The 27,731-nt window shown below is 30.9% G+C and overlaps 1 protein-coding gene across 3 annotated transcripts; it reads right to left on the bottom strand.

Moving 5' to 3' along the window:
- Positions 1–453: 453 nt before the first annotated feature.
- Positions 454–27,731, bottom strand: KLHL18 (Kelch like family member 18). 3 transcript variants are annotated; one of them, XM_088269298.1, is made up of 13 exons: positions 27,677–27,731; positions 27,051–27,319; positions 24,316–24,494; positions 18,700–18,830; positions 16,912–17,052; positions 15,734–15,922; positions 14,676–14,846; positions 12,535–12,671; positions 10,442–10,664; positions 9,329–9,408; positions 8,352–8,550; positions 7,337–7,527; positions 454–6,505 (listed from the first exon to the last, which is right to left on the bottom strand). In XM_088269298.1, exons 3-13 carry the CDS (start codon positions 24,460–24,462, stop codon positions 6,378–6,380), a joined length of 1,737 nt encoding a protein of 578 aa, XP_088125424.1. In that variant the 5' UTR covers positions 24,463–24,494; positions 27,051–27,319; positions 27,677–27,731; the 3' UTR covers positions 454–6,377. The 3 variants fall into 3 exon arrangements, with proteins under 3 accessions (XP_088125424.1, XP_088125423.1, XP_088125425.1); XM_088269297.1 differs by having other exon boundaries at positions 27,542–27,725; XM_088269299.1 differs by lacking the exons at positions 27,051–27,319; positions 27,677–27,731 and adding an exon at positions 26,646–26,739.

The raw sequence follows: 27,731 nt of genomic DNA, 5'->3' as shown, positions 1-27,731 counted from the left end.
TCTAAAAAAACATAAATAAACTTTATCATGTATAAACATAACAATAAAAATACTAAATTTAAAATTTTAGCTACCAAAATATATGGCAAATCTAGAAACAAGTAAATGAAAAATAGTTATCGTCCCAAAATCAATATTTCACACTATACGGTATTCATGAATACTTATAATTTTTGTAGAAATATCAAATGGTACAGTTAAAATGCGGAAAATATGACTGCCCAGTATTGAAGGGTAGCAACTCAAAAAATGTAGATTTTAAATAGTCAACGTTTGATATTTGAATATGTTTAATTTTAAAAGGAAATGTATTGAAATTTTTCAGTATATGTATAGAGTAAAACCTGAATATAACGGACTAATTAGAGGAAAGGGGTGTTCGTTAAAGCCGAAAGTACCTTACATGAAAACAGGTTTAAAATAAATTAAAAAACTTTTTTTGAAATTATTATATTTTTTTAAAATAAAATTGTGTTTTGTGTTTTTATTATTTTAACAAATATTTCATACTTTTTCTGTGAGCCTAAGCGGCTCATTATTTGAAATAAGTATAGAATTATGGTAGAGTGGGTTCGAACCGAGACTCAAGAGTCCGCGACACTAACCACGGAACCACAACCCGACTGAACACTATTTAGATATAAATAAACAATACAAAACAACAAAAAATCTATTTATGTACTGTCTTCAGACACTCTTTGTGAAGTGATATTGCTGTTTGATATCGATGCACTTGCTTTCGGTAATCAGGAATCAAGATTGTTTGGACTATTGATGTTTACTGTTAGTTTTTATAATCAACTCTCTTAAATTATGAAAAGTACTTATAATATTTATTGAAAGTATTTTTATCCATTATATCCGAAGTGTGTTAAATATAGGTCCGTTATATTGAGGTTTTACTGTATTATAAAATGAATTGCAAGATGTAAATGGAAACGATTCCAAAGTTTTTTCTTTGAAACTGGGAACGTTTTGCACATCTCAAAATTTCAAATGGATTTTTTGACTCTTAACGCTTCAAGGATTTTGGAGTTATTTACATAACTGGCAAGAGCTCATCTTGATGGATCATTGTATACTAAGTTTTCTAAATTTTCAGGCTTGTTACTCTTTTATACTGGGCAATCGATATGAAGTAATTTTAATTTTATAGTAAAACAGTTTCATAAAATCAATAACTTTTTACAATTTTAAATCAATACTACTATGGATTATTTATTCATATTACAGATAGTCAAAAGCATTTAATATATTTTGAATATGCAGATTACTAAAAAAAATGTGTGAGAAAAAAAACTGTTTTTATTCCCTAATACGCATTGTATATAAATTTCAGTTCTTTTCCTCATGGAAAATTTATAATCCTCTATAATAATGAAAAATGGATGTATTCATATAAACAAATGCGATTTTTAAATATTGGAATTTTTTTTCATGATTTCATTATACAAACCAAGAATACATACAAAATGTCATCCATTTCACTCAATATATCTCTAAAATAACACAGATGATGTTGGCATTTTTTTTTTACATTTTAAAATATTTATTTTACAAACTTCAATTTTTTAAATTATTTATTAGTAAAAAAATGCTTTTAAAATTATAGATTTGAAAATTTGATGATAATATTTTTTTTGACATTTGAATTGCCATTAAAACAGAAATTCTAAATTCATCAGAGAATAGAGCAATAGCAAAAATTGTCAAAATATTTTATACATATCGCGCACTCCTTTCAAGAACGTCATAAATCAAAAATCGTCAATTTTGAGTTGTGCATGTTTTCGAAATGCCCAGAAAATGTACTATATCCCAGTTAAAGAGGCATATTTTTAACTTAATATTTACCCGCTACAGGGCAGAAAGTGTTCTTTTTGCATTTTGAAGAAAAGGTATTGTTTAATTATTTTTTTAAACATACTAAATATTTTTCAAATGTAGAAAAAACCTTCAGGTTTTACCTAAAAAGATCTGTTGCACGGTGAAAAGTTCAATAAGGGGCTTGGTATTTATTTTTAATACATTGTATTATATTTTTAAACTTTAAAAACGTTCTCCTGAAAAATCAAGTTTTTTGATTTATGACGTTCTTGAAAGGAGTGAGCGATATGTACATAACATATTTATATACAAATTAAAAGGGAAAATCGTGAAACATGTAGCAAATATGAATTTTTCACTTTGTCACTGAAAATCTTTGAACACCTGCTCCAAGACTCGAACCTCAGTCCCGCTGATGTCAAGTCAGGTGCTTTGTCCAGTGAACTAATAGTCTATCATTACATTATGAAATTATGAATACTTAAATAATAAAAATAACAAAAAAATACATTTAATGCCCTTTATAGATAGAATATTAACTGACTATAGTGTTTCTATTAGGATAAGAACTTCTCTAAGACAAAGCATGATAAAAAATTATAAGCGATTCCAAAATGATTTTTAAAAATAAAAATCAGATGAATTCATCAGCATGTATAAAACACTACAGCAAGCTTTATTTTTCATGGCATAAAAGTATAGATATAGATGCATAACATGTTGTAAAGCTTTTTTTTTTAATTAAAACGATATCAAAATATGAGGGTTGGCTGAAAAATTTTGCACTCCCTAGAAAAAAAATATACTAGACGGTTTTGATTCGTTATTGATAAAGATAATTTTAACCTTTTACTGCTAGTCATTCTTGGAATGAATTGTAGTTTTTTGGAATTTCTAAAATTAAGAGTATATGAAACTATTCTTCTTCTTCTTTTTCTAACCCTTATCCGCACCCCAATGGTGCATAGGGCACTGCATCGTATAGAAGCAGTGTTATCTTGATCGTTAAATACACAAAGGAAAGGTGATCAGCCTTCCGCTTCAGGTATCAGTCCAGGGTCATATTAAATAAATATTATACTGAAAAAACACTAATAATTATTTTGATCCTCTTGGGAATCGAACACGGGACTTCCAGCATGATAGCCTAGCGCGCTAACCACTACACTATGCAGGCGGACTCATATTAAGATTACTTTTACTTAGTTATGTTTTGTGAAACAATATATTTTAATGAAAGATTTTTTCTAAAATAAATCTTTTGATGAAATACCCGGAATATTGAATAAATGAGTGTTGTGACACTATGGCAGTGCATTATTTCACACAGTGACGGTTTCGGTGACTGCACTACATGCCATTGGCTTTCAGTTGAGCCTTCCGCCTTATTCACCTGATATGCTATTGTCAGATCTCCACCTTTTTACAAATCTCTAAACAAAAATAGCGATAGAAAAATAGGCTCTAAAATAATGTCATAGCGGATATGGGGTAGTATGTTAAAGGACTGAGAAGGATAATGGCTTTATTGAATGTACATGTTGAAGAATAATCAAACATCAGACTTACGTTTACTTCTCAGTGCTGTAAATTTTTCAACCAATCCTCAAAGCGGCACACATACTTTTACAGGATTTAAAAATAAATTGAGAAAAATTTGCGGCATCCACTATTGCTTATTTCAAAGGACAAACATACATGTACTTTACATTTATTAAGTCTAATTAATTTATATCACAGTATATGATAAATTTAAACAAAAGAATACGAAGATCAATTGTTCACTTTTGACCAGTACGAAAATTAAAATGCAATAAAAATATAGGGAAAAGCTCTTTTTTAAGCAAGCATTACTTTCAAAACACAAAAATATTTAATAAAGGTAATAGATAGTACAATTTTTTGGCATCATATTGAGTATTGGAAAATAAATTTTATATTCATAATAATTCAACAAAATATATATCATTTTAAAAATTACAAATCAAGATTTCAAAAAAATCATAACATCATGCAAATTTTGAGAGTTAATGAAAATAACATAAATGATTATTATAATAATAGTTTTTGGCTCACAAATCTTTTAATTGTTTCCCTTCCAGAGATAAAATAGGAGAACAGAATGCCTCACAAATATTTGGCATATATACATACTTATAATTTAACATAGGGATATAAAAAAAAACAATGATTACGACCCGCCACCTTAAATTATAAGTATACATTCCAACACTACAAAGTAATGGATGTTGCGATGACCCTTTTGACTAATAGTACGCAGCAGCATTGTTCAAAATGAAAATGCATTATACAGTTGATCTGAAAGCGAAAAAACTTGCGCCACCATGTCAGTTGTGCATTTTGCTTAAGTGGTATAAAAAATAATGAATAACAAAGTTTTCAGTATTACAGGTGGAATTGGTTGACTAGTCAAATATTATATATAACATATCGCTCACTCCTTTCAACAATGTCAAATATCAAAAAACTTGATTTTTCAGGAGATTGTTTTTAAAGTTTAAGAATATAATAAAATGTATTAAAAACAAATATCAAGCCACATATTGAACTTTTTACTATGCAACAGATCTTTTTAGGTAAAACCTAAACGTTTTTTCCTCCATTTGAAAAATATTTAACAAATTTAAAAAAATAATTAAACAATACCCTTTCTTCAAAATATTAAAACAACACTTTCTGTTCTGTGGCTGGTAAATATTAAGTTAAAAATATGGCGCTTTTGCTGGGATATAGTACATTTTCTGGGCATTCCGAAAACATGCACAACTAAAAATTGACAATTTTTGATACATATATATGACGTTGTTGAAAAGATTGAGCGATATATAAAAGCAAACATTATGGTTGGGAAAAAATTGTCAGTTTTGTTAGAGTTGCAATAATGACCATTGCAGTGTACAAATTTGATTGACATTTGAATATTTATACAATTCATTATTTTAGTATATTTAGTTAAGAGCTTTATTAAATATTTGATGCAATTTTTTTAATAAACATAGGTCATTTCGTACTCTAAAAAGACAAATTTATTAGCAAAAAGAGCAAACATTTTTAAATAATGAGGCAAAAATATAATATTTTTGCTGAATTATGACTTAACAAGTTTTTTCTTAAAATCACAAAATAATCATATAAAAACAAATATGTTTAAGATAAAGTTGCCATAAAGTAATAAATTTAGTACATACAAGGACTACAGCTACTACCCATAACATAAAAATAAAAGTTTTAACTTACATATTGCCATGTGTGAGTATTAGTGATACATGGCTCACATAAATCAATGAAAAATACATTTAACCCACTAAAAAATATTTAAAAATATACACAAAACATGCAGCAATTTTCAAATCTGATATTTAAAAAAAAAGTCAAATAACAGACACTACCAGTTAAATCATGATGTGCCAAGAGAATTTCTGTATTATGTTTTTATAACCCCATACTTCTCTAATATTCTTAATAAGGACACTTATTTACTGACAAGTTTAAGTACTCATATTAATATTATTATTAAATCGGATTCTGGATTATTCACCCCACGGATGAGATGCAATTTTTTTAAAGATGTCTAAAGGTATGAACTCTAATCATGCATTTTGAAGATAATTATCCTTCAACTTTAAGAAACACTGCAAATAGGTTTGATAAAAGTCATATATTTAATATCGAAAACCACAGATTTTACAACTAAACTCGCGGCATACTCTGAGAAACGTTTGTGTATTTGTGATTCTATCCTCAATTTAATTTTACAATTTATTTGTTTCCGTCGCTGCAAATGAATAACTTTATATAATAATACTTTTATGTAACATGTAAAAGTATTACGGAGGAATATTAGTAATAGCTCATCAAGAGTTTAACATAGAAAGTTAACACAAGTATGATGTAAAGAAGAAATGAAAAGATCTTTAACCCTTCCCTTACAGTGCTCAAAACATCCGCGTGCACCAGTGATATGTAATTTGTACACCACATGAAAATGTTATTTAAAAATGGGAAAAATGTAAATATTCCAAAATGTTGCTTTTATTGAGCATAGTTGAAGTTGAAATGTATCAATTTTGCAATATTGGCTATGGTAAGTATCTAAAAAAGATAAAAAAATACATCGCAAGTAGCTGCCATAGCTAGCGTACCGGCTCGACCACTCTGAACGACCACGCAACTAAAATGAGATTGTCGGAAACAGTATGAAGCAGCGTGCGCGTGTACGTAAAGTGCGGCATACGTTGAGAAACATTTGTGTACATGTGATTCTATCCCCAATTTTTTTTTACAATTTATTTATTTCCGTCGCTGCAAATGAATACCTTTATATTATAATACTTTTATGTAACATGTAAAAGTATTACAGAGGAATACAAAAATTCTGAGCCAGTATCTATTATATTTTGTATTGATATTCTCATTTTTAAAGTCAAGTTTTAGTAAATACATTTCACTGGGAGGGGAAGGTTAAAAAATAACATACCTACCAAACAAAAATAGTGAAAATGCTCCTCAATCACAGTTTTTTTATTTTACTAAGCTGTTGGGAGGACACCGACCCCTACACCACCCTCATGTGCACACATGGAAGCAACAAAGGACCAGGTGTCTAATAAAGGATCATACATTTCCACAGTACTAAGATTTGTTTCACCGTTATAACCTGAAATAAACAAATACAGCAATTAGCATACAATAGGTCATATATCGCTCACTCCTTTCAACAACGTCATATATCAAAAATTGACAATTTTCAGTTATGCTTTTGGAATGCCCAGATAATGTACTATATCCCAGCAAAAACGGCATCTTTTTAACTCAATATTTACCCAGTACAGGGCAGAAAGTGTTGTTTTTGCATTTTGAAGAAAAGGTATTGTTTTATTATTTTTTTAAATATACTAAATATTTTTCAAATGGAGAAAAAACATTCAGGTTTTACCTAAAAAGATCTGTTGCACAGTAAAAAGGTCAATAAGTTGCTTGATTTTTATTTTTAATACATTGTATTATATTTTTAAACCTTAAAAACGATCTCCTAAAAAATAAAGATTTTTGATATATGACGTTGTTGAAAGGAGTGAGCGATATGTATTAGATTCCATCGTAACTCATCCCATTTTTTGCCAGCGGAATTCAAAGGCGAATTTTTTATTAACACATTATTTGCGGGAAATGCTAAAAAGCCTCTTTTACATGCTGTTGGTAGAGAGAGGGAGACGCTTATAAGCGTTCAATTTGCTTACTTTTGGTAGAGCGCGAGAGATGCTAAAAAAACATTGTACTGATCGGAATTGAGTTTGCGGTATCTTGTAATTAGTGTACTGAGGGTTGGGCGGCAGACTGAGTATAATTAGGGTCATAGTAAGGTATAATTTCCAAATTTGAGTAGTGTGATTGCCAATCATGTGTAGAGAAAGGTGAATGTAACACTCTTCTTCAAGTCTTCAGACAGACTTTACAGAATACATATAAGGGTTATTTTTTTACCAACCTCCGATTGCCCAAAGCTTTCCCATGTTGGCCACCAGGGCCACCCTGGACCGCATCAGGTTCATGGGCGCGAGATACCTCCACTGGTTGTTGATCGGATCGTACTCCTCGACAGACTGCAGGAACGTGGAACCATCGTAGCCCCCGCACACATATAGCTTGCCGTTCAATGTCGCCACGCCCAAGCGACATCTGCAAATAGATTTAAAATTACTACATTATGATAAAAAATACAAATAAAGATAGCTATCACTATGCAAAAATATATCTATAGCATAAAGGGTTTGTATAAATTGAGGGTTATGTGTACAATTTTTCCTTACTTATGTAACTATAATATAGACCAGAAGATTTTATGTAATTTTTAATAATGTAGTTTTATAATAACTAAACCCTTATCCGTACCCCAATGGTGCAAAGGGCACTGGTTCATTTAAACGCAGTATTATCTTGATCATTTTTTACACATGAAGGAAAGGTGATCAGCCCTCCGCTTCAGGTACCAGTCCAGGGTAATATTGAATAAATATTACAAGGAAAAAATCACTTATTTGACCCCCCTGGGAATCGAAACCGGGACCTCCAGAACGCGCTGACTATTACTCACATTGTAATTATGTAGTTTTACTTGGTATATATTACTATTTCTTAAAATCCATCGTGATGCGTGTTTCAATGCATTCCGCATCATTTTCAAACACCATAGATTTTAAGAAATGTTGATATTTACCAAGTGAAACTTAAATTGAAAATGGATAGATATTACCACGAAATGACTGCCAAATTAATTAATGTAAAATAGCTCAGTTGTAATAGATGAATTATAATTTTTTTGTATACTTTGTTTTGGAATTTCCACCATTGTTTTATCTCTGTAGTGTAGTGGTTTGGTTTAGTGTAGTGGTGCATTGTAAATAAGTATTGTTATCGAGATAACTTATGAAAAAAAATCCGATGTTTTTTCACATACTTTTTGGATAAAAACCCAAAGGTAGGGTAGTTAAAATTGAGCTTACCTTCTAGTTAGCATAGGTTTCTGTTTGACCCAAAATGGCGTACATGGATCACATCGCTCTACGGAATCGAATATGGAGAGACCGTCGTGGCCTCCGAGAGCCCACACGCAACCGTTCAGCGCAGCAACTCCACCTGCAGATCTGAACCGGTTCATGGGAGCTGCCACTTCCCACATATCGGTTGAAGGAGAGTATCGTTCTGTAAAAAATAACGCAAACAATGCTTTTATAGCTTCTATGATAACATACTTGGCCTGTTCAATTAATATGTAGACTGGCGTCATAAAACTAAATGTATTTTATTAAGAAGTTATAAACTTGTTACAAAACTGAAACCTGAATAGGCTAAGCTGATGAACGACAATGCTCCAGCCTATTCGCTATTCTCTCTACTCATCTGATCTTGATCTTTCTGACTTCTTGTTCCCCAAACTCAAAAGACCGTTGAAAGGAAGAAGATTTGAAAAGATTCCCGAGATTAAGGCAAATGCGACAAAGCTAAAGGACATCACAAAAGCAGCGTTCCATGACTGTTTCCAAAAGTGGAAACACAATTAGGATAAGTGTGTGCGTCGGGAAGGTAAATATATTGAAGGATACCCAGATACGTAAAATCTATATAAAGTACATTTTGTTTTATGACGTCAGTCTACATATTAATTAAACAGGCCAAGCGTAACGATTATGATTTAAAAAATCCATAAAAATAACCATCTTTAATACCTAAATAATGTTATGAAGATATTAGAAAGGAATGTAAGACTGAACTAAGGATAACTTAAAACATGAAGAAAAGATCTATAAGGTGGTTAGGACATATGGATAGTGAGAGAATGACTAAGAAAGTATATTTGGCAAATGTGAACAGGCGAAAAGAATGAGAATGGCCAATGGCGTGACGGTGATAGTAATAATAGTGGAGAAGTAGTAATAATTTAGCAAAAAGACATCAGATATTTTGAAAAATATGAACTTACCTACTGTATTTAGAGATGTACAACCATCGTATCCACCACAAACGTAGACATGGTTGCCCAGAGCGCAAGCACCAACAGCGCTGAAATTTATTTGTTGATAGTAAATAATCGACATGCCCTATTTTTGTTTTTGTTTTTTATTTATTTTAACTTGTACAGAAAAAAAGTACATTGGCGGACTTTTAGCTAAGAAGCAATATCTTCCAGCTATCTATCCAACCAGCCAATTTTTTGTGACTTGTTTGGATTTTTAAGTTTATATAAAAGTAAGGCATTGTTTGCAGGAAATGCTTAAAAGCATCTTTTACATACTGTTAGTACAGAGGAGGAGAAGCTTATAAGCGTTCCATTTGCTTACTTTTGGTAGAGCGCGAGAGACGCCAAAAAACATTGTACAGATCAGAATTGGGTTAGCGGTTACTTGTGATTAGTAAACTGAGAGTCGGACGGCAGACTGTCTGAGTATAATTAGAGTCGGAGTTGATGAAAAAACCATTTGACAATAATGTGTTAATGGATCATTCTCATGATGTGTAATTGGCTAGTAAATTAATATGAAAAATCACAAGACTATCAGTAACATCATTATTGAAATCTGTAGAGAAGTAAGGGAGATATGAAGGTATAAACTGTAGATATTTTAATAAAACAAAAAATGGACACCGCTATACGTCATCAAATTTTATGTCATCTGATGTGTTATGGGACGTATCCTTTTATTTATCTGTTTTATAGACCTGTAATAGCAGTAGTGTAGATTTGTTTCTGTGACTTCATTCGTTACTAACTTATGAAGGCGAATTTTGCAAAAGAAAATGATGAATGAAAATATTGATTATATCGACTGTTAAGGTGGAGACTGACCGGAGCATTTCGTCATAACGTAACAAGTTACGATGCGAGCATTCAGGCAGTCAGTACACCAAGCCGAGCGCTCCATCCATAGTTTCGGATGCTCGCTGATGCTCGCCGCGAACGATGTTACGACGCTATGTTACGACGAAATGCTCCGGTCAGTCTTCACCTTTATAAACACAAAACGAGTACACAATCCTTTATAGGTTGAGTATGTTAAATAAGATATTTCTCCTGAGTGATAATACCCTATTATACCTTCTTTTACAGCTCATGGGCGCCACGCGTGACCATTTGGCAGTGTGCGGATCGTAGGCTTCCACGGTGGCCAGCCGTTCGGCCCCGTTGTAACCACCCAGGGCGAACAGCCTCCCTCGCAGGGCCGCCACCCCCACCCGGGACCTGAGGGTGGACATGGGCTCCGCAGGGCACCAGCGCCCCACGGATGGGCAGTACGCCTCCACGGTCGAGAGTGAATCACCTAAATTACAAAAATAATTTAAATCAAAATATCTATTTTTTTAACCCTAGAATACTATTGTAAAAATTACGACGGCAAAATGACAATTCCTGAAAAAAACAACGTTCAATATCGTTCCTGCGCCCTTTATTTTACAGTACCTTAATTTTTTTTTCATTATTGTGATCTTATAAACTCAAAGAAAATTACTATTACTTCAAAAATCTTCTTCTAACCCTTATCCACACCCCGATGGTGCAGAGGGCACTGCATTGTATAGAGTCAGTGTTATCTTGATTGTTAAATACACGAAGGAAAGGTGATCAGCCTTCCCCTTCAGGTACCAGTCCAGGGTCATATTAAATAAATATTAGACTGAAAAATCACTAATATTTATTTTGACCCTCTTGGGAATTGAACTCGGGACCTCCAGCATGGTAGCCTAGCGCGCTAACCACTACACTATGGAGGCGGACAAAATTAGTAAAAGTTTTTCATAATCTTATTTATTCCTGATTAATTTCTGGTCGTGTTTTTTTTTACCAATGTTTAGTAACAATATCACCTGTAGGATAGTTGAGTAACCCAGCGTTAAAAAAGGAAATTATTATATCTAAAAAAAAAAAGTATCTCTCTACTCCAGGACTTGAAACTTGGAGCATTGAATGTCGGATTGCTGCTCTACCTATTGATCTAAGTAGTCTGTTACATTATACTTTTTCCCATACATTACTAAGCATCTTTGTTTGATCAGGTACATGAATCCTTCAGTTTGCCCATAGATGGCAGTCAAACTTTTTTTTGGATCAATTTTATTTGTAGGCATTATCAACACTGTAATTGTATCGATATTCTATTTTCATCTTTTGTTAATTTGCTGTCAGTGAAATGTTTTGTATTTTGAAGTAAATTTTTTGCAGATTAATTTATTAAATAATATAAAGATGTGTATCGCTTAAATATAAATAAACTTTAAAAAAAATTACTGTTGTTTCTTAATTTACCCTTATCAAACCTTGAGAAACATTTCTAAACAACAGAAGACTCCATCACAACTATACACCATTTTGTTACTAGTCGAGATAATTCAAAGTACTAATTGATTGATATCTTGATAGTATGCATATAAATGGAATGGAGATAAGGCATAGGACATAGCAACCTATGGTCACAACTGCCATCAAGAAGAGGCAATATTGTCTAGGGTGCACTTTGCATGCCTTCCAAGAGCCGCCATCAAAGTTTGCTTCTTTTACAAGGCATCAGCTTCCTGCCACCCAGGACATCCACTGCTGCCTTGACTAGGGAGGATACAAAGGAGCAGACAGAGGATGGTGTCTGTGCAGTCCATATACTCCACATACGAAGCAGATATAGATTAGTAAATAAAAGTATGTTAATATGGTCCAAAAATATTGGAAAAAATACTTGTTCAAGACAACATTTTGCATTTGCTAATGTAAACACAACCAGTTACGAGAATTACAGATGTTTTCATAGACAGGTAAAAATACAAACTTAGTCTCAAATTGCATTTTCACCTCTTGATGAGAACATCTTGAAACTAGTCATATTTAAATGTTATTCCTCAAAGTTAATACCAAATCAAAAAATAATATGCCTATATGGTGTAAAACACATACACAAGGTAATTATCTAATTATCTTTGAACGTCCTTGAAGTAGTATTTTACGAAAATGGCGCTATATAAATTATCCAAATTTATTATTAATATCTTTCATAAAAAAAGTCACATATGCTTGTCATGGAAAAATAAATAAAATATACATATAAAATTTATAAAAGTGTCAAATTTGCTCATGGCGTAAAGTGTCAGAAAGAAGTGGGTAAAAATGATATCTTTGGAGGGAAATGTGTCAATATTGCGTACCATTTTTGGTGAGCCCTCCAACGGCATAGATGACTCCCGTGACGCACACAACTGTCCTGGGTTTAGCTCTATTGCCCTGAATCAAGAACTGTCTTTCGGGCATCAGGTGATAGTCCCGTGCTTCATCTAACAAATCTCTGGAATGAAAAATAATTACATATTATAAATTAAATAACCTTGTGGTATGGTAATATAACACTCTCCTTATCATTCATTGTTCACTTTGTATAATATCACTTAAAAGTTTTAACGGGTATTACGCAAAGTGAACGATGAATGAAAAGAAGAGTGTTAAGGCCTAGATCTCAAGCATTCAAATGCAACACGCTTGGCCGTGCTTAGGGCTGGACGTCTGTACACGCTCAATTTTTTAAGAATACATATAGGATTTCATTGTTTTTTTAAAATATCTGTATATATTTTTTTAAATATATCCAGAAAAAAAATATTTTACATTTTTTTAACTCCTTATCTTTTAATAAGTCTTTTCTTTCAAAACCATATAATTATTTTGAAGGAAAACTATTTTTTTTAATACTAAAACGGTGTTTTAAGAAGAAAAAAAATCAACCACGTAAAATGTTACTTGGATTCAGAGAAAATTAAGTTGCGACATATCAAATACTGGGCCTTAGTAGTAATTAGTTCAATAAATTTAGCATTTGATAAAAATTAAATAATTTATAAAAATACATTTTCATTAGACATGATTTATCATCATTGGTATGAAAATAGGCAGTACATTAAAAATAAATATGGGTTACTCAAATACGCATTCATAATTTTTTTTTTTGTGGGAAAAAATGTCCCACCAGAATTTTAATTCATTCATATTTAAATAATTAACATAAGTTGAAATAATGAATATTGAACAGTGATTTCACTACCACGTAAGTATAAAATGGATTAATAAATTCATAAAATAAACTAGATCACCTCAAACATTGACATACTTATAAAATTAAGGTTTTTGCGCCAATTTATTTACTATATTATTATAGCTTTTTGCATCCATGGGTTACATGTGAAAATAAAAAAGGTTTAATTCATTATTTATTGACTTGGCGTTTAATTTGTAGAACTCCATTTTAATTTATGTATTTATTTTAAATCAAACACAGATTTTTTGAGTCTACTAAGTTGTATTTTATTAACAAAAAACACATAAAAAATTATATTGTGACAATTGTTTCGCCTTGTTAGGGCATTATCAAACGAATGTTAATAAAATACAACTTAGTAGACTCAAAAAATCTGTGTTTGATTTAAAATAAATACATAAATTTAATTCATTAATTTGGCATTTAATTTGTAGAACTCCATAATTTATATTTTAAATATTAAAATCAAATACTGTAAGGGCGATTGTCCACTACCGTCCGGCAATCCGGTTTTGAAAAATAAGAGCGACTACGACAGTTTAGCATGATCGAATTTAGGCGCAGCGTGTTCACGCACCAATCAAGAGCATTAATCTGAAAAAAGATGGACAAAAGCACAAGCCAATAGTTGTTTTAAAATGCTAACTGCCGTGCCGGACGGTAAAATTCTGTGTAATTCCACATAGTGGACAAACACCCTTAAGGGTCAATAAAGTTGTGTTTTTTATTTTAAAAAACAAAAATAAAAAATTAAATAATTGTAAATCGTTTCGTCTTATTAAGGGATTATCAAACTAAATACTGCAAATAAAAATACAATATTTAGTAGACCCTAACAATCAGTGTTTGATTTTAATATTTAAAGTATAAAAGTCCACCTCCGTAGTGTAATGGTCAGCAGGCTCGGCTACCGTACTGGAGATCCCGGGTTCGATTCCCAGGGAGGGCCAAATAAATTTAAGTGATTTTTTCACTCTAATATTTATTCAATATTATCCTGGACTGGTACCTGAAGCGGAAGGCTGATCGCCATTCCTTCATGTGTTAATGATCAAGATAACACTGCGTTTATATAATGCAGTGCCCTATGCACCATTGGGGTGCGGATAAGGGTTGGAATAAATGAAAATGAAAGTATAAAAAAGGTTCAACTTTATATAATTAATAAAATACAAGCTATTATTCCAACTTACAATTATGTTGGAATGATAAAAATTACACATGAATTTTAAATAAAATTAGCCTGATGGCATTCTTTACCTGCACTGGTGTGACACTCTGACCAGCTCTTCAGTGGCAACCCTGTCCACAAGGTAATGCGGAGTCAGCAGAGGGAGACGAACCCTGGACAGCAACTTGGACAGATAGGGTGACCTGGTTTCGGAGTCATGGCGGACCCATTTCATGACTGCTTCAAATACCTGTTCTTCACTGAAAAAGAAAATAAGTAAGTATAAAAATAGTTAAGGTTTGTATGGTATGCAGCAAAAAGAGGGGAAAAATTAGCTTATAACTTGTGCATTATATCTTCAAACTTTATTACATCTGAAATAGCTAAATGACCAACTACGAGATAACTCCTACGAGTTGCATTCTTTACTATAGCATTCTTTACTAGGACTGCGACTACGAGTTATCTCGTACTGTGTTTACTTGCCATATTCCTGCACCTACGATAAAATTTCTAGTATATCAGTGCTAATATGGATATGTGGCGCATGGGAAGAGAACATAAAATCAATGCTGGCTTACATGAACAGAAAATTGAAAACAGAATAAATTATTATGAAAAATTAATTCAAAATTAAGAAGTAAAAGAATATTTCTAAAGAATTCACTTTTAATATGGATTTATGCAAGCTTCTGACAGTAAATTAATAATATTTATCAGAAATAAATTACATACGTAATACAGTAAACATTTGATGTTTCTTAAACATGATAAAATTTCACATTAGAGTCCTTGAGGTAGTATTTTATGAAAATGGCGGTGTATAAATTATTCAAAATTTTTAATATTTATTTTTACAATTTGCATCTGCTAGATAAATAAATAACAGTACAAACATAGGTGATGTTAAAATCTAATAAAAAAATAAAACACGAATACTGATATAATAAAAAAATATACAATTCCATTCCAATATTTCTTTAGATAGATTTATAGATTTGTATTGATATCTTTTAGCAAATACAATTTTTTTATTATTATCAATAATTGGGTTATTTTTATGATATTATTTATTTTGTCGGGGGTACATGATAGATACATTCATAGAGGTATGGTGATTAATCTCATCGTTAGCAATGATATTCACCTTGATACGTGCAATTCATCTCTTTTTATGATCTCCATCAATTCTTCTACACTAATATTAAGGTACTCATCGGACATGGATATTTCGTAAAAATTGCTATCTATAAATTTATCACAAGCTTCCACAAGAGCCGTGCATCCCAGGGTATCTGCAAACTGCCGAATACCGATCACAATGTGGGGGTGAAATCTGAAATAAAATAATTTGTTACAAAAACAAAACAAAAAGTGATCATTTTCAATTTAAATTTTGCTTAGTAAATACCACTTTTCCTTAAAATCTATTGTGACATGTGTTTTGATGCATTCCGCATCATCTTCAAACACTGTGGTATTTACCAAAGAAAACCTAAATAAAAAATACATAGACATTACCACAAAGGGACTAGACAAATCAATTAATGAAAAAATAATAATTCGTAAAGGAAAACGCATGGTCAAAAGTAATATGTAAATGTATCCAGTTATATATACGTATCTAAACTGTCTCACGATTTACAGGGCTTACAACTTGGTATTGGTTGTGTAAAATACACCATTCTGCATGTGATTGAGCATGTATATATTCATAGATTTTTGTAACTTCTACATTTCAAGTCTATGTGATAAGCAATAAAATACAATGACATCTGTTAAAATTCTTGTAAACTAATGCATAGAGCTAAAGGCTTAAACATTTCTCAATATAAGTAAGTACTCATTCTGAATTATTTATAAGTATAGAAGTATTAGGTAAGGTTTATATCTAGTGCATAAGTAAAATCATAGAACTAAAAATCACACACCTAAGTAACTTCAATGCTTACTTGCAATCATTGGATTGAATGAATTCATGCCTTTAATATGATAACGATTTTTTATTAAAGAATTACATGAAGTTATAGTAAATTTAAATCCAAAGATTAAGCCCATTCATAAGTAGAAATAGGCTTAAAAGTCAGAGCCTAAGTAGGAATATGATAAGTGGTGTTGTATAAGCCGTAGCCAGGTTAAGAGTCACTTGAATGTTAGGTAATAAAAAAAATCTGAATGATTTCATCTACCAAAACGCCTATTTCATTAATTTATTTGAATAACCATTTCTATCCAGGATTGATTTTTGTTGTCTCTTTTATATGCTTTGAATTAAAAAAAAAAAAAAAAAAACTATGTATTTATGATTAAAGCTAAGTAACTAACCTGTGTTTTAAGAAATCAGCGCAGGCATCTCTGACTTCATTAAGCTGAAGATATGCTGATCCAACCATCAAGGACTGCACGTTAGAAAAATTTATTTTAACACGTCCGGTATATGCAAAATTGACTAGGTTCTCCAAAGCGCTAGAAGAAGATTTATTTTTATTAAAATTATGCATTTTATGTAGTTCATCTTATATAGCATAGATGTTAAAATATTTTGACAAATTATAATAATAATAATAATAATAACTCTTTATTCCAGCTTGACTAAGTGGTGGGTGCAATACTTAGTCAGCCATATATGTTTTACAACATTTTTTTTTACAATGAAATTAAAAATAATTGACAAATAAGAATAAAAATAATGAAAAGAAACGGTGAACGAAAAAAAAATATTGGAGAGATGTAGATGAAGATTAGCTCGCTGGCAAACGCAGCACTGTGCTCCAGTGCCACCATATGTCCAGTCCCCGTCTGTGCTCCACAAGCCGCTTTACGATGAGGTTGGAGCTCTTCATCAAATTATAAATGTTACAAACTTGATTTTATTTTGACTCTTTATAGCTTTGACAAATTTCAAAATAAAAGCAGTGATATAAATCATAGATATGGCTATTCCAGATCAACATTACTTTGTTAAATATGCCATATTGCATGGCATTTTTTAAATGATTTATTTATAAACCAACATTTTCAATATCTTATTTTCGAATGCTTCTTGCAAACGAGGTTTTTAAATGAGGTCAATTAAAAACAGTGCATGTACCCAATTCATTTTGTTTTTCAATATTTCATTCGGAACAAACTGAATAAATTGAGTAATTTCTTTTAAAAATGTTTAAATAATTCCAGACAAAATTAGACTTTCAATAATTCGGGAATTGTGGAAGCAGTACCAATTGCACACATTCAGTGGCTTTTTTAATTAAGATCCTAGAATTATGTAACTGACACATCTTCTATTTATGGTCAAATTAATTGAATTTTTTTAAATATATCTATTACAATTATTAATAACTTTAATTTATTTTGATGATATAAAGTTTTTAAAGTGGACAATATGAATAATATTGTCCAGCCAATTTTGATAATGAATAATTAATAATAATAATAAAACCCCTATCCGCACCCAAATGGTGCATAGGGCACTGCATCATTTAAACGCAGTGTTATCTTGATCGTTTTACACATGAAGGAAAGGTGATCAGCCCTCCGCTTCAGGTACCAGTCTAGGGTTATATTAAATAAATATTACAGTGAAAAAATCACTTATATTTATTTTACCCCCCTTGGGAATCGAACCCGGGACCTTCAGAACGGTAGCCGAGCGTGCTGACCATTACACTATGGAGGCAGACGAAATTTTATTAAATCAGTAGTTAATTTACAACACTAAGCAATTTAAATATTTACTAATAAAGAAAAGACCTATGGTCACTGGTGATAAAGAAATATAATGTAGGCAAGAAGGGTAATTATTTATTAATACTGAAAAATTTTAAGTTACGGTTTTTAATAGAGATATAATTATGACCGATTGTAGTAAAAGGTAAAGTTTTATTGTAAAGAAAATAATATTAAAAAATCCGCAGTGAATACGCAGACATCTTTTAATAGAAGACCAGAAATCTGTATACGATTATAAAAATAAAATAAAAAGAATTTTTCCGAGAATAAACAAATAAATAATAAAAACAACACATTACCAGTATTGTGATCTTTGTAAAAACACCTGAAAAGTTTATGACTGTGCAGGTTATCAAAACAAATATGTAGTTGCATACTCACGATGGATCAATATCTTTCATTGTTATCTCTTTCATTGTACTCTCGACCATGTCGTTAGTAAACATTCCATAGAAGTACGGGACAGTGGATGCCAAAACAATTCGATGAGCGGATATGGAATTATCTCCGACCTAGAAACACAATTCATGTTTGTCAACAATACGTGAACTCTATTATTTTACTCAATATTACGGATAGTGAATAATTTCAGTACACACAGAAGCATAAAATAAAAAGTTAAATATTTATATGTCCGCCTTCATGGTGTAATTATTAGCGTGTTTAGTTACCGTGCCGGAGGTTTTGGGTTCGATTCCCAGCAGGGGGGGGTGAAAATAAAAATGATTGTTTTTACACTCATTTATTTTTATTTAATTTATTTAATATTACCCTCAACTGGTCTCTGAGTGATCACCTTGCCTCCATAAAAGTAATGATCAAGATAACATTGCGTTAATACGATGCAGTGCGTTATGCACCTTTGTGTAAGGATAAGGGTTAAAGATATTATAACACTCGATATTAGGGATAATGAACAATTTTATTACGCACAGAAGTATAAAACGAAATGTTAAGACACATCACAGACTGGTTTAGGCGATCATATATAACATTCACCATGATTGATAACCACACTACTCAAATATAAATGATATAATTCACATGTCGCACACTCCTTTCAACAATGTCATACATCAAAATCATGATTTTTCAGGAGATCATTTTTAAAGTTTAAGAATATAATGAAATGTAATAAAAATAAATATCAAGCCACTTATTGAACTTTTTACTGTGCAACAGATCTTTTTAGGTAAAACCTGAAGGTTTTTTGTCCATTTTTTTTGTCCATTCAATTGAGTTTCGACCTTTGTAAGAGCACGACGCACAAAAATAAAGTTAAATTAAAAATACATAAAATCGTAAAGTTGTAAACAATAAATTATATAAAGTACTTGGTAGTATATTGTGAGGTGTTTTTATTATATTATATAAAATAATAAAAGTGAAAAGGTGATTATACGGCGGTTTCTGTGATATTATTGTAGCAATTCTGGGCTAAATAAATCGATATATACCATACAGTAGAAATGACCAGAGCTACGTCAGAAATAGTGTCCACGCTAAGCGAACGAGTCACAGAACTAAGCATGGAAATAAAAGATCTCAAAAATATAGTACTGGAACAAAGCAAAATAATTCAATTATTATTTAAAGATAATAAGATATCCCAACCGAGCGATTCTCTATCTTATGTGGACGCAGTTAAAAAAGTATATGTAAGTAAACCAAGACACACACTCATAATATCATCAACTGATCCAAAAGACGATAGCAGCGAAATTGCCAAGGTCATAAAAACAAATATTAATGTATGTGAACTAGGCGTAGGTGTGGAAGAGTTCAGGAAAACGGCCAATAAAAAAATTATTATGAGTTGTGGAAGTAAAGAGGATAGTAAAACGCTTAAACAAGCCATTAACAAATCCACAAACAGTAAGATCAAAGTGGAAGAAGCTAATCAGAGGAAACCGTTGCTGATTTTTAAAAATGTTCTAAATGACACCAAAGAAGAAGATTTTATAAATTATTTGATAAAACAAAACAAACAGTTAAAAAGTATAAGTGAAACGGACATTAAAATTAAATACAAAAAACGCACTAGAAATGATCTATTATGTCATGTTGTTGCTGAAACTAATCCAACTATTTGGAAAGATCTTGTACAGGCGGAAAAGGTAAACATAGGATTCCAAAGAATCACGGTACAAGACGAGACGCCACTGGTGCAATGTTTACAGTGCCTAATGTACGGACATACTAGACGATTTTGTGAGCGCAAACTGACGTGCTCGTATTGTGCAGGGGAACATAAGGCGCAGGAATGCAAAAGCAAGCAAGATGCGGCGACATCGCCAAAATGTGTAAACTGTGCACAAGGTCTAAATGGGCACACGGCTTTCAGTGCGGAATGCCCGTTGAGGAAAAGGATGGAACAAAGGGCGAAAGCAAAAATACAATATTGCTAATATTGACAATTGGTTATATGACTATATGGATGAGGCAGAAATAAGTAACCTGAAATACGAACGATCAACTTGTCTGAATAAATGGATTCAAAATACTCAGAGTAATAGTATCACGTGCATTCAATTAAACATAAGATCGCTTGCTAAATATTGGGATGAATTAAACGTTATTTTGAATAAATGTATAAATAATATTAATATTATTACTATATGCGAAATATCCATAAAAGAAACTGATATTAACTTATTTAATATTCAAGGATTCAATACTTTTTACTACTGCAGAAAAAAAAGAAAGGGTGGTGGAATTATTATTTATATAAAAAATAATATAATATTTACTCAAACAAAATATGATCTCGAAAGTGAGTATGAGTGCGTAGGGGGCACATTAACGTTAGAAAACAAAAAAACTTTTACTTTGTTGTCGATTTATAGGCCACCCAAAACGAATAAATTAATTTTCATCAACAAAATTGATAACCTGTTGAAAAACATTAAAGAAAAAGGAGATATAATATTTATTGGTGATATCAACATAAATTTGATGGACTCTAAGGATGCCGTTGTTATGACATATGAAAATATGATGGCATCACATGGCATGACAAGATGCATAAAGGACACAACTAGGGAAGCTGTCATACAACAGATCACGACTAGCTCGTGTTTGGACCATATTTATGTGCGTGATAGGGAGTGCGTACTACTACAAGCTTGTGTTCTGGAGTGCGCTATTGCTGACCACTACATGACTGCCGTCTCCATCTCTACTTCCAGGAAAAAACAAGAAAGTAAACACGAACAGTATGTATACCTCGCGGAAAAAAATATCGATTTAAATATGAAGAAAATACAGTGGCATCTCTTATTAACGGAAACTGATCCAAGTATTCTTTATAATAAAATTAAAATATTCTTTAATGAAGTATACGAAAATAGCAAAATAACATTGAAGAGCAGAAAAGATAATAATACAGGAAGAAAAGCGTGGGTAAATCCTGATTTAATAGAAAAAATCAAAATAAGAGATATGTTATGGAGAAGATGGAAAAATTCACCAAAAAACACAAGGTTTCAAGAGCAATACAAACTGTATAGAAATAAAATTAATAAGATTATTTTGAAAACAAAAGCTGCGTATTACAATGAAAAATTTAAAAACTGCTATAGTAACATCAAAGCTACATGGAATGAAATAAACGTAGCGATGGGAAGAAAAAATAAAGCGGACTGTGACACTGTCTTAGAAAAATATTTTATGAAAACGAAGTCAGCTGTGGAAGTAGCCGAAGAGTTCGCAAATTTCTTCGAGGAGGGGGTTAATAGTCTAACTCATCAATGTGTAATTAAAACTAGCAAGATGGAACTCGATCATAGACCACACTCCATGTACTTGCCGAGAGCCAAGGTGCCCGAAATCGCAATTATTATAAAATCAATGAAAAACACAAAAACAACAGGTATAGATAACATTAGGATGTACGACATTAAAAAATATAATTTATTTCTAGCTCCTATTATAACTCACCTTATTAATTTAATAATGGACAGTGGTCAAATTCCAGACGAACTAAAATATAGTATAATAAGACCTATACATAAAGGAGGAGACCACTCATGCGTAAATAATTATAGACCAATTTCATTACTATCGTCAATTGAAAAAATTTTGGAGAAGTATGTATCGATTCATCTAGACGTATATTTGGAAAAATTTGAAATAATAGACAAGTATCAATTTGGATTTCAGAAGAAAAACAGTTGTGATGACCTGCTGCAAAAATTCTCCGATAAAATTAATTGTAGTTTAAATAACTTAAAGCACATTATTGTTATTTTCATAGATTTTACTAAAGCATTCGACACTATATGTCACGCAAAACTGGTCAGTATATTAGAATCAATAGGCATAAGGGGAAAATTGCTAAACTTCTTTAAAAATTATCTTACGGGGAGAAAAATGAAAATCAGAATCAAAAATGTTCTCAGTAAAGACAAAAAATATTTATCTGGAGTTCCACAAGGTTCGATTTTAGGACCAAAACTGTACATAATATATGTCTCACTGATGAAAAAAATATTTAAATATGTAAATAGATTTGTGTTCGCCGATGACACAGCTTTAGTCATAGAAAGTGAAAATCCATTAGAAGCTAAAGAAAAATTACAATATGATTTTAATCAGCTTTTAAAATGGGCGCATGATTTTGGACTCTTAATCAATTCAAAGAAAACTAAATGTATGTTTATTAGTTCACCTCACTTTGCAAACAAATTTGCACAGATAGGTAATATTATTGCACACAATTTTGACTGTTTGCACAATAAAAAGCAACAAAATTGTAGTTGCGATAGGATTGAATTTGTGGGCGAATTTAAATATTTAGGTTTATGTATAGATAATAAGTTCAAATGGGATGCGCATATTATAAAACTCTGTGATCGTCTGCGGGCTCTAGGGAGTACTTTTTATAAGTTGTACTTTATCCTGCCTAAACCAACCTTAAAGATTATATACTGTTCTTTAGTAGAATCCTTAATAAGATATGGAATTAAGTCTTGGGGACATTCGACGAAAACAAATTTAAAAATGGTTCAAAATCTGCAATATTCCATAATCAAAAAAATTGTACCCAGTCATATATATAATCAAAGGGACAATCCAATCTTGTTATATAAACATTTAAAATTACTGCCGGTACGTGGAATATTGTGGATGAGTATCATCGTTGAGCAACAAACTAGACAAAAATATCGAAATCTTCTAGTACACAACCATGATACACGATTTACACAAAACGAAGGTCTGATAGTCCCAAGAATCAACAATAAATATGGAAGTCGAACACTGCAATATATCGTTCCGAACATTTTTAATTTGTTGCCGACGGATGTTAGAGGTCAAAATAAAAGATGGAACAAAGGCAAAATAAAGGAATGGGTAAATGATCAAGAGTTAATTTTATGAACATTGTAAAAAAGATTATATTGTTAATTTTTCTCCTTTTTTGTGTGTATATATTAGGTTAAAATGGTTAAAAAACAATAAAAAAATGTATGCAAAAAGAACTCCACCGACAAGACACACAAGGTGGCTTGGTGGGTCTCTGCAAAATAACTTTTTATTTTTATTTTTAATATATGTTAAAAATTGTGATTTATAAAAATAAAATAAAATAAATAAATAAATAAAAATTTGAAAAATAATTAGTTTATTTAAAAAAATAATTAAACAATGCCTTTTCTTCAAAATGCAACTTTTTCTTTCTTTGCAACACTTTCTGCCCAGTAGCTGGTAAATATTAAGATAAAAATGTACCGCTTTTTCTGGGATAAAGTACATTTTCTAAGGATTCCGAAAACATGCTCACCAAAAATTTTACGATTTTTGATTAATGACGTTGTTGAAAGGAGTGAGTGATGTGTGATTTCGCTTTAGGTGATTTGATTTAATTTTTTTCACACATACAGATTTTTTTTTAAACAAGGATTTGGAGACACCTAAAATGTTATTTCTTTACAGTTATGTAAATAATTTACCGATTGGACCACTAAATTGGTTGTACAAAGAATGATGTTAAATTACCTTTAAAACGACGTCACATAATTTTCCTAGTTTTCTAATTTCATCCATTACACCAAAACTGTTGGAAAACAAGTCCGTTTGTTGAAAGATAACATTGTCATCTTCTACATGGTCCATGTTGTAGGATATTGCTGTGTTTTCTTTCATTTAATGCAGTATTCAATTTTCCATTTCACATTCTGTAAAAAATACAAAAATAATCATTATATATGATTTTATATGTTATATTTAAAAAAAACAAGAATGTGTTTAATGTTGTTATCTCATACAATGATTAGAAATATACACATAAATATTGAATGTATGTATAAATATTTTTTATGGATTATCCACATAACCTCATATAGATTGAGGCTTATCAGAAGATATGGGCGAAATTTATGAAAAATAAAATATATTTCATAGGATACATATATAGTAAAATAACAACTACATAGTTTTTTCCTCATTAATTTTATTTGGCCAGCGACCGGGTTTCGTCGTAACCGACATCATCAGACAGGTGCTAGGCTAGACAAAATTCTCAAAAAATGTTATACACACAACAAGGCAGGGGTTACAAACCATGATTTTGTATATATTTTATCTGATAAAATGAATTTAAATTGAATGAGTTCAAGTATTGTATTTTAAGAACAATTCCATGTAAGTTATTTTTTGACATCTCATCAAAGATGAAGAAGAATATGGAAGTTTGGGCATTGCCGGTCGTCAGCCCCGTAAATGCCCAGACTTCCATATTCTTCTTCATCTTTGATGAGATATCAAAAAATAATATGCAAAATAACTCCTGCAATTGGAGATAATCCAGATTTGTGAACAAAAATTTGGACACACTCAAAATGTTGTACATGTAAGTTACTAATAATAATAATTAATAAATAATATAAATAAGTTACAAATTATAATAAGAATAATAATTACATGTAAGCAGGGCGTTTTTATAAAACAAAAAAGGTCCTGGAACTCACTTCATGCCAAGTTTTTTACTAAAAAAAGTTAGTTCATTACAATACCATATTTTATCGTTGTGATGAATTGTATAAATATAGATTGTAATTACGTAAGCGCAGACATTGTTTCGCCTAGTTGATTTTGAAAATTAACAAAAATATATTTCCTGAAAAAGGTGCGGAAATGCTGTTCCAACGCGTTACATGGAAAAAAAGCCCTGCATGTAAGTAACTCATAGGACTTATAGAGGCTAGAAGTGTATAATTTCATTATTGACATGATGATTTTTTGTTTGAACAAACATTACAAAGGCTCACTTTAACCAAATGAAAGTTATTTAAATTTGCGCTTTAAGCAAGTTTGAGTGTATGTAACCTAAAAATTTAAGGCCATAGTAATATAATGTATGTTTGAAGCACTAACTTTGTGATTTTCCATTTTATAATGAAAATGCAACTTTGTTGTAAAATCACTATAAATATTTTATTATAGCTTAATTATAATGTCTACGGGTTTCGAAGCTAATCGCTTCTTTATAAAGACTGATTATATATATGCCATAATAATATTTCAATTAATAAATTCAGCAGCAACAGTGATTTATAATTGGAAGGGAAATTTTCAAGGTAAGGTTACATCAAGGATTACATATGAAATAATTAAATTGTGAGTACACAAAGTAATGTAATCGCATAAAATTGTGTACACAATAGTAGAAAATCAAATGTAATTAAAGAGTCAAACAAGAAGACTATTTCATTTAAAGTTTTACCCACTTATTTATAGCAATATAATAACCAAAACTTGATGTTAATACATACACAGTGCAACATAGTGTTACAAAAAATTTATAATGATTAATTTTTCATATAAATGGATTATAATTAAAGTTATTAATAAATAATAAATACTTTATTTAGTATTATAAATGAAATTATTATTTTTATAAATATTTACTAGTTGCCTTAGAAAATTCTCCTTGCCTGTTATGTACAAGGATTTATAGCATATTTAGTTTATATGTCTTAAATTAACTAAATGATAATGGATGTGTATAGTTCATAATAAATAATAAAATGAATAAGGTTGATCCCGAAAAACAATACAAAAGATACAACAATACAATAGACACAATGGATTTAATATCTTATATCAATCAAGAAATCAAATTATACCATTCAGTCTGAAAATTGATATGAAGTTAGTAAATTTTTATTTACAAAGGGTCTTAAAACACATGATAATGGGTAAAAATATAAACTGAAAATACTCCCTCTTGTAGTACAGCCAATCGTAAATATTTTTCTGATAACTCGTAGTTACGTAAATCATATGTTATTAAAACAAAGAAAATATCAAAAGTTATGATTACCTACCCTTGAGAACATGAGGAATACTTGATAATCAACAACTTGTCTCAAATAATTTTAAATACACATAATTTCACAGAATATTGCAACCTATCTCCAATGTAGGATGGGAATCAACTGAATGAAGAGCCACTTTACGTTATACAGGAAAGCATGCGTACATTACCTAATGAAACGATAATGTTAATTATTGCTACATTGAGACTAAATTATTGCATAAAGTAAAAGTCAAATAAACCGTTTTCGATGTTTTAATATGATGCTCAAGGTGACCTGATTAACTGCAATTGTGATTTGGAAATATCGGAACTTGATGCGAATACGAGGGACATACAAATTAGAACAAAATCTATTTCAATAATTTGTAGGCATATCACGGATTTACGTAAATTTTAAAAAATAGGAAACTACCTTATTGTAACTGAAGTCCGATTCAAAGCGTAGTTCAATGATTGAAGACGAGTTCACGAAATGTGTATGGAAACTGAATAACTCTGTAAAATCAGAAATAGTCTCGTATTTCCTGATTAAATGTTGGATTTCAACGACCAACAACAACTGTCACTTGGCGCCTTGCAACATTTATTTGAAGCATGCTAATATTATCCAGCTGTTTTGATAATAAAGTTTACCAATGAAACAATCCAATTAATACTGCAGCAAGAAGGTGTGCGTCTTTACTGAAAAAAAAGGGATATGATTTTAAGTTATTTTGTTTCAATTATTTTCTACACACCAAGGATTTTTATGTTAACTTATCTTATTCTTTTTTAAATAATGTTGATACCGTGAAATTAGGCACACCTAAAAACACCTTTTTTTTCATCACGTAAGAATTTATTTATTGCCATCTATGAATGGCACCCATGTAACACTTTAGATAAAATGGCGATCTGTTTTACCTGCATACCAAAAATTTTCACACTAGCAAAAGATGTCAGTATTGAGATTCTTATGATTATTTTTACGAATATACCTAGTCAAATACTCCTCGTAGTAGGTATTACTTAAAAATATATTGTTTTCAAAATATTCACCGGAAATAATACAAGAAATACATTTTTTTTTCTTCATAATAAAAGTTGCCATGGG

Source organism: Brachycentrus maculatus, unplaced genomic scaffold (genome assembly GCF_059751285.1).
Source record: "Brachycentrus maculatus isolate JH-2025_06_01 unplaced genomic scaffold, ASM5975128v1 h1tg000344l, whole genome shotgun sequence".
Lineage (NCBI taxonomy): Eukaryota > Metazoa > Arthropoda > Insecta > Trichoptera > Brachycentridae > Brachycentrus > Brachycentrus maculatus.
This window is presented reverse-complemented; position numbering and strand designations above follow the sequence as displayed.